Raw genomic sequence first — 9027 nt, 5'->3', positions numbered from 1 at the left:
ATATAATGTATGCCAGAAGAAAATGATTTAATTTTAAGAATGCGGTTAGATATATTTGACGGTAAATGCTCAAAGGAGTTAGATCTGTCAGTACTTTTGAATGTCTCCTGTATTGGAAACTATTAAGACTGTCACCTCTTTTTAGGCAGAGGCTTACACGTGTTGGTATTTCTGGCACACAATTAGCGAGAAGAGTGCCTTGTCCATAATGAGAAGCATTTAATAAATATTTTGGACTGAGTGAATAAATTTAGAATTCTAAGGACAAATTGGAATAACTTGATTGTAAATTACTGCAATTTCTTTACAGTTCTACTTAAATTGATACTATTTCAAGATCTTCATTAAGCAAGTAATTTAGTAAAAACTGACAGAATCCGTAAAAGGAAAAAAATCTCAAATTTGTAGTTAAGAGTAATAAGTGTTAAGGTTGGGGAAGGAAAAACTGTTTCAGAACTGGTTTCAATGAAAACATAGCTGATGTTGCCAAAAAATGGCTTTTTGTGGGTTGAGTCCATTTCCATCATGACTCCAATATCATTAAGATTGAATCATTCATTTCCTCACTATTAAATCTAGACAGATTAGAGATTTATCACAAATAGAAATTATTAAAAGTCTGACGAACAAAGAAAGAATTTAGCTGTGCATATCAGTGACAACTAAATTGTAAGGTCAGTAAAATAGGCCTGTAAACAAGCAGGTTAAGGATAAGCTAGGGGGTCTCTCCTTGCCGCGGTGGGAGCAGAGTACGAGTCTGAGGCTGAGGGAGTCATGGCAGGACAGGCGTTCAGAAAGTTTCTCCCACTCTTTGACCGAGTATTGGTTGAAAGGAGTGCTGCTGAAACTGTAACCAAAGGAGGCATTATGCTTCCAGAAAAATCTCAAGGAAAAGTATTGCAAGCAACAGTAGTCGCTGTTGGATCGGGTTCTAAAGGAAAGGGTGGAGAGATTCAACCAGTTAGTGTGAAAGTTGGAGGTAAAGTTCTTCTCCCAGAATATGGAGGCACCAAAGTAGTTCTAGATGACAAGGATTATTTCCTATTTAGAGATGGTGACATTCTTGGAAAGTACGTAGACTGAAATAAGTCACTATTGAAATGGCATCAATGTGAAGCTGCCCATTCCACTCAAGTTCTGAAATCTTTCATCATGTAAATAATTTCCATATCTCTCTTTTATAATAAACTAATGATAACTGAAAAAAAAAGGATAAGCTAGGGAAACTACAGATATCTCCTTTTTTATACTATCTTACCTGTTCACTAATTATAACACATATTAACAATATAAAACAATGAAGTTTAAGCAGTAATTGTTTTTACCAACCATTCTGTTGATAATTTACACTTATGTTTATTAGGAAATGTTGTTATTACTTAGACCAAAGTTGATTTAAAATTGGAAACTCTGGCTACCCATAAGGTTTTTTTATTTTGAAATATTCAATACCTAAAAGCCATTTTGATTTAAAAAAATGAAGATGACCGGTCATCTTGTATGATGACCTCATAACATTTTATAAGTTTGAACTTAAAATAGAAGTAGACAGTTTTAGTAATCTTTTGTTTTTGTTTGGTCTAGCCTAAAAGACATTGATTTATCTTAAAGATTTTTAGCAATGTGCCAGGGATAAGTGAGAAATATGGCTTATCTTCCTAGACAAGCAGCATTCACTCAGTGCCAAGTAAACTTTTCTCTAAGTTCAAAAATATTTTTTATATTAAAACACATACCAATGTATTGATGAACAAAACTTACATTAATTTTTTTCTTTTAACCTGGTGTCTGGGTACCTTTTTTTCTTTTTTTTTTTTCGCATTAATTTTTAAAATAATCTACAGACTTCACAGCAATTTAATCTTGCAGCGGGTCATTTGATTCATCCTTCTCATCCCAGAACACGTTGGACACAATACTGGATGCTAATGATACTCTAAACAATTTTTGAAAAAAAACAAAAACAAAAAAGCCTTTGTCTTATGACTTGGAATATGAATAGCACAACAAATTTTCATTAGACAATTCATTTCGTTTATATATAGAATTTCAGACAGATGCCATTTTAATGGCATTTCATGATAGATATTTCTAGATTCTTCAAAGTCCTTATATGTAATTTTTCTACACACTTGGGCATTGGTAAGGAAAACTACAGGGTGTGCAGATTTTAATTTGTAATCCACATCCATGTGTATTTATACATGTTCTCTCTTATCTAATTAGAAGAGGTATTCTTTATAACAGCTAACCTTTGGATTCCTCTCTTCCCCATGTAACAATTTAATAAAAATGACAATGGCTATTACTTATTTTTCACTAGGTTCTAGCACTGTGGTAAGCACTTCCATATACTGATTACATTGAATCTGCTCAGCCACCTTTTATGGTAGACATACTTTTATGAATGAAGAAACAGGCATAACTTTACCAAAATGACAAAGTTATCTCTAAGAAATTGGGTCTCAAACTCAGCTGTTAACCCCAAACTCTTTTTTTTTTTAAATGCTTTGTAATTCTATCAATTTGTTATCTTCATTGTCTCTACTAGCACTTTTCCCTCAGGATACAGTATGAACATTCTCAAGGCCTTTTAGTAGTAAAGAAATCCTCCCACAATTTTACATCAGATCTTATTTTTTTCTTACAGTGAGGTTATTTGAAAGTGTGTGTTCTGTAGTCAGCCTCCAATTTCTCAGCTTCCATTATATCTTGTATCCATAGCAATCTGGTTCTACTTAGCACTCCACTGACAATGTTCTTACTAAATCACCAGTGACCTCCATATTGCCAAATAAAGAGACATTTGATCTCTAGAGCATTTATTAACTACTTCCTTTATTTTCTCCTTTTGGGCTTCTGTAAGTACTATTCTTGATTTTTCTGCCATTTTTCTGGACATTCATAGTGTGTTTTGCTAGCTCTTTATACTATATTTTGGATTTTCTCATATTCCTTCTTTGCTCATTCCATCACCTGCTTTCAGTAATCTCATTCACACAGGATTTCAGCTATAACACATTCCACTGATTGCCCTCAAATGTCTGTCTCCAATCTACACATCTCTGGCACTCCAGGTACATGCATTCAGTCATGCACTGAACATCTCATTTCACAGGTTCCTCATACTCAAATTCAAATCAGGTAGAGCCTCATCCAAATGGCTTAGTTCCCTTTATTTATGTACACGTGGATGGTACCATTGATGATTTATTACTCAAACCAAAATTTGGCTTTTATCCTTGACTCTCCCTCTTCCTCATTACCCACATCCCATTAGTCACCAAGTCCTACTAATTCTACTTCCTACCTAGTATTTTATTATAACCATCCCCTCATCTCCATTCCTACTGCCTTTACCCTATAAAGGCCTTCACCAATTTTTCCACTAGTTATTGTTATAGCTTGTTAACTGTTTTTATTCTACTGTCTCAAGTCTCATTTTGCTCCAATATAATGTCCATATTTTTGCCAAAACAATCTGTCTATACTCCATATAACTTTCACCATAAAGGATATATTCCTTGTGCTAGCTTATCAGGCATGGCTCATGGTTAGCTCGTTTCTAGAATCTCTTGCTATTCCTCATCTCAATCACCCTCTCTCTTGTCATTTAGAACTGTTCATGAATCTGTGAAAATATTATGTGATTTTTAAAAACCAGTTCCGTGTGGGTTCAAAATACATGCTGGTCTCAAAACACGTTAGTCACAAGTGAAGCAAGGCTCAGCAGGGAGAATAGATCGTGCTGGTAGCATAAATCTGGCATGAAAAATTATTTCCTATATTATGTATGAATCACAGTTTTGCATCCAGGAGAGATACTTGGGAGTAGAGAATCATGGACACTGACTAACGAATCTAACAACTGACTTTTTATGTCATTGGTCCTCACCGTGACATGATGGAGACAGGTAGATCATGGCAAGTAGAGGGGAGAGCCTTGGGAGGTAGGTCTGGAGTGCAAGGCTTGGTCCACAAAACTATGCAGCATCACTAAGTCTCTATTTAATCCAAAAGGAACTTGCTTGCCAGTCTAGTTTTACCAAAACATAGGAAAATGCTTATTACCCAGGCAGTGCAAAATAGGATCGGAGCTGTGAAGTGCAGGGGTGAAGTAAGCAGCCCCTTTGCAAACCATGCACCATCTTGTTTTGTGATTTTTCTTCTTGACCCCCTTGCAGGTAGTACTGTTTCAGCAAAGCTGGAAAGGGATCTGCATGGCCAACATCTGTGAAACACTAAAAGCATTCCCCACATGGCCTTCTGTCCTCAAAGTGAGGCTTATCAGTTCAGAAGGACTAATTCTGGAGCTGTGCTAGTTATTATGCAGGACTCTTCTCATTCCATGTTACCCAGTAACTGGTAGAATAGAGAGTTCTGCTTCATTACAAATGATGCAATTTCACAGTCAAGGGGCACCACTCCCACCCCCTGAACCTTTTAAGAACTTCATCCTCAGGCCTTGGACATTCCACACAAAGTCTTGGGTGTCCTGAGAAGTTACCCAAACTCCACAGTGAAGGGAACCATGACCTAATCCTACCATCCCCTCCATGGGGTCATCAGGCACCTTTTTCCCAGCAGAACCACCAGACCCAAAGCTCAGTCCTGGAAGCTCAGGGAATTTTTTTTGTTTTTATTGAGACACCTGTTTGCATCTTCTGCGAGACTTCAGACTAGAAATGCCTTGTGTTCTCTTGCCCCCTTGAATTTGATGGCTAAGACATCTAGAACTTCTGAATTAGAATGCTTTGCAGGGTGCCAGGCTTCCTAGTGTATTTGGAGAGGCAGGCTCATTAGCTTCAGAAGAATAAAACATTTTGTTTACACTAGACCAGAGCTCAGATCTCAGCTCTGAAAGATAACGGGCTGAAACATCTACCTTGGAAGTCACTTTTTAGTCAAGGTTATGGCACTCTGCTGTACTCAAGGGTCTATACATACATTTAGAAGTGATGGCTAATGCTGGAGGTGCAGGCAAGGATGGGATATAGAGTGAGGGTCTTGTCTGACCTAGATTTGATCACAAATAGAGGGTAAAGCTCAGCAGTAAAACCCTGAAATACATCAGGATGTCTGGACTAGTCATAGTGTCAGAATTGGAGAAAAGCTAAAAACTCCAAGGAACTAAACTCTTGTCACTGTCCAGGAAGGGGGTAATAACCTAGCCCCCCCCCCCTTTTTTGGCAAGTTTATTTAATGCAGTGTGGTAGAAAAGACAATTCCAATGTATCATTTATAGTTGAAGGTTGTTAACCTGCCTTTGTTCTTTGGAAGAACAGTCCTCTTGTTAGGGTTAGGGAATTACCCCTCCCGTATGCCTGGATAGCGACAGGGGTCTGGCATTGAGATATGGTGTTCCTTGAGTTTAGTTGATCAGGTGTGTGGAACACAAAGGAGCAAAGAGCCAAGACAGCCCCCTTGGAGGGGGAAATAAATGAAAACCAAGCAAACTGTTAAACTGAGTATTGCTTGGGAATTAGGCAGAGTGAAAGAATTCAGCCTTGGAACAACGGGACAAAAACCAGATGAAAGCAATAGGGATTTTGAGATGACAAAGGGTACAGAGAAGTTGCAAGAGCCAGGGAGAAAAGCTGTACACTTTGTTTCCTGAAGTAGAGTAGTGCAGCTGGTTTGATGGATAATCAGGACTTAATGAAGTATACTTATAAAGTAACTTTATTTCCCACTCTTTCTTTACATTTGTTTGGTAGGTATAGTTGTTCTGATAGGCTGACTGAAAGTTCAAATTGCTTCATTTTATTTTTCCAGGATATGTTTTCTTCAGCTTGCAGTCTTTGACCCCTCAAGGGATGGAAGAGATGTGAAGGGGAGGAAAGAGACATAAGGAGGGCAGAAGCTTGAAAGTGACTAGGACCATGGCACCTGGCTCCGGCAGACTGTATCATCTGATGTTCACAGTGGCATCCTGCACTGATACTCCTGATACTGGAGATCTCTCACCTGTCTGCAGTAGCGTCTTTACCTTACTCTTTCCATGGCTTTTAGGAATTCATTTGATACCCCAGCTTCTCTCTACTGAGGTTGATCTGCTGTTCAGGTGGCCCTCATGGGCAGGACCTCCCATGGCCATATACTGGCACTCTCTTCATGGGCCTCCTGTAGCCTGTGGGAAACACTTTCACAACCTTTGCCCTGCAAGTGTGGGCAGATCCACAGCTACCTTCTGAACTCAGTTCTCAGCACCTGGCCAGCACTCGGGTTCTTCTGGTTTCACAGTCAAGAGTCAACACCAGTACACTGGGCCTGCCAACTTCAGGGCCATGTATCAATCTCTCTGAGGGACCCAATTAAATCCCTTTCCACTAGGATTTGAGGCAAGGGGTAGTCACCCCATTACCCACTCCCAGTGGGGGTACTCACAGCATTATAACAACTCTCTCCAAAGAATCCTCTTTATGAACCTGCCTTTCATCTCCAGCTCCTGAACTTTTTATAACTCCTATGTAGGTGAGGGATTTCAGAGTCATATGAGTTGTTGACTTATTCTTTGGCATTTTTCTTCTTTGTCTGAGTTACCACTCTGTCAGTTATTTTCTTTTCCTGAGAGTCTCTCTGCTTAAACATCCTTTTCATCAGCAATAGCTGTTTCAAATATAATGGGAAAAAGATTCTTCTACCAACAGAAATAGAGAATATAATTAATCAGAAATATTTGGGGCCTATAAGAAAAGCATAACTGCACTAAAATATAGAGAAGATTACTAAATACAGAGACAGTATTTTTTTAGGAAATGAATAAATATTGTAATCTCAGTTCTTAACAGGATAGTAAAATAAGTTTAATTAAATCGTAAGTCAAATGTCAACAGTTATCTATAGTCCAAGTGTTTTGAGTGTTTTCCCCTATTTTCTGAAATTTTGACTAGAACTGTGTTTAATCTTATACACTTAAGAATAAAGTTAAATACAACAAGGGAATCAAATCATACTGAAGGGACTCATAATGAAACAATAACAGTCCCCTATTCCAACATTTCTGACCCAAGTCCCACTCCCAAGAGGAAACCAATATTATTTCTTATGGTAATCAGCTTCATGTCTATAAATAATGTGCTTTTTATAACTTATAATACTGTCTTTTTCTAAATTTATCGACTTTAGAGATTATGTATTAATGGCCTGCTATGATAGATGAGGGCTTATTTCACTTACACAGTTTATCTTTACTCATTCTTCCAAATGGTTCTATAAAATTGTTTCATCATTTTAATATACTCAAAACTCTTATTTCCTCAGTTGTGGACACTATCTCTCTTGAATCCCCCTCTTTTGTGATGAGGGGGAATTAGCATGTCTGGTCTTTCCTCATCTTTTACTTCCCCTACTACCAACTTGTCACTTTAGTCTCTTTGTAAACTAACCACAGTCAAATCTCCTACCTTATTTAATGGTTGATTCTAAGAAGTAACAATTACATTAATAACTTTATTATCTTGTTCATAGCATAGTCAAATGTGCTGTGACTACATTTCCTCTTTTGTGTAACCGTTTTCACCTGAAGTTTCTGATTGTCTACCCTCATCACACCTGAAGTCCTAATTTCTCTTATATTCTCCCTGAATCTCCATTAAATAATTCATGGAATCTTCTTTTCCCCCAAATTCCTGCTCTTCGATTTTACGCTGCCTCTTCTAGTCAGTATCAGTTATTCTCTAGAGCTCCTGCAAGGCTCTCATCCTAGGACTTCCCTTGATTATTTTCACATGTTGGGTCTAATATTTCCTGGACCCCACATCTTCCTCTTTTTCATTTCTTCATTTTAATTGGAGCACTTCATGAAGCAAGTTCTAAATAATGGAACATAAATGTTCTTAGACCATATTTGTCCTGTAGAGTTATTATTCTGTTCTCTGTCCTTGCTGATATGACTGGGTAGAGAATTCTAGTCCATAGAAACTTAAAGACATTGCCCCTTATTGCTCCATTTTACCAGTGGTCAACAATCTAGTCTTTTTTCTCTATAGAAGCTTTCATGATGTCCTCTTAAAATCGCTTTAACTTGGTTGTTCTGAAATTATAATGGTTTGGGCATGGGAATATATCGTAGTCATCCTTAGCATTTCACAGCAAGCCCTTTTCATTTGAAGATGTGCATCTTCCTAGAGCTCTGAGAATTATCTTCTATTATTTTCCCTTTTCTCTATTTTCTGTGTGTTTGCTTTATTGTCCTACTGCTGGGATGTAGGACTTGATTTGTTCTTTTTTGCTGCTGTTCTGTATTTTGGAAGATTTTCTTGGGTTTGCCTTCCAATACTAGTGAGATTGTTTTTTCCTCCAGCAATCATACATTTAATTTCCGAGAACTATTTCTCATTCTTTGTAATTCCTTTTTCATGATACGGATTTAGCATCTGAGATTTGTCTAAATGCTAGAGATTTTTTAAAAGAATATTATAGCATTTTAATAGCAAAAAGTTTTTTTTTTTTTTTAAGGAAGCAGCATAAATGTTTACAGGAAAATGGACTGATAAATACATTTTCATACATCCATTTAAATGAAAACTTTGGAACTATACTGACTAATGTAGATAAATCTCAAAAACATACATACTGTTTTTTAAAAGTTGTAGATACATTAAGTATGATACCATTTATATAAAATTTTAAAACTTGGAAAGCAATGCTATGTATTGATTTTGGATACATATATAATGAAAGTAATAAGATAGTAAGGGTAATGTAATATTTTTTAAAATATACATGAAAATGTTACAAATTCAGATTGATGGTAAGAAATTGGAGATTTAGAAGACAGTAAAGAAGACCTTGAACTGCCCCCCTTTTTTTTAAATTGTAATTTAAGTTCTGGGATACATGTGCAGAACATGCAGGTTTGTTACAAAGGCATACATGCGCCATGGTGGTTTGCTGCACCCATCAACCTGTCATCTACATTAGATATGTTCTCACTAATAAGTGGGAGTTGAACAATGAGAACACATGGACACAAGGAGGGGAACATCACACAATGAGACCTGTTGGAGGGTGGGGGAAGAAGGG

General features: G+C 37.1%; 1 protein-coding gene across 1 annotated transcript; it reads left to right on the top strand.

Moving 5' to 3' along the window:
* Window positions 1-723: 723 nt before the first annotated feature.
* On the top strand, window positions 724-1208 carry LOC108308967 (10 kDa heat shock protein, mitochondrial-like). The gene has a single exon (XM_037740799.1). The coding sequence runs from the start codon at window positions 775-777 to the stop codon at window positions 1081-1083; it is 309 nt and encodes a 102-aa protein (XP_037596727.1). The 5' UTR covers window positions 724-774; the 3' UTR covers window positions 1084-1208.
* Window positions 1209-9027: the final 7819 nt, after the last annotated feature.

The sequence above is a fragment of the Cebus imitator genome, unplaced genomic scaffold (assembly GCF_001604975.1).
Source record: "Cebus imitator isolate Cc_AM_T3 unplaced genomic scaffold, Cebus_imitator-1.0 Scaffold90, whole genome shotgun sequence".
In the NCBI taxonomy this organism is placed as follows: domain Eukaryota; kingdom Metazoa; phylum Chordata; class Mammalia; order Primates; family Cebidae; genus Cebus; species Cebus imitator.
The sequence above is the reverse complement of the archived record's forward strand: the minus strand, read 5'-3'. Positions and strand labels throughout refer to the sequence as shown.

Excerpts from the sequence above, each read along its gene's own strand:
- LOC108308967 (XM_037740799.1), top strand. The coding sequence starts at position 775 with ATGGCAGGACAGGCGTTCAGAAAGTTTCTCCCACTCTTTGACCGAGTA.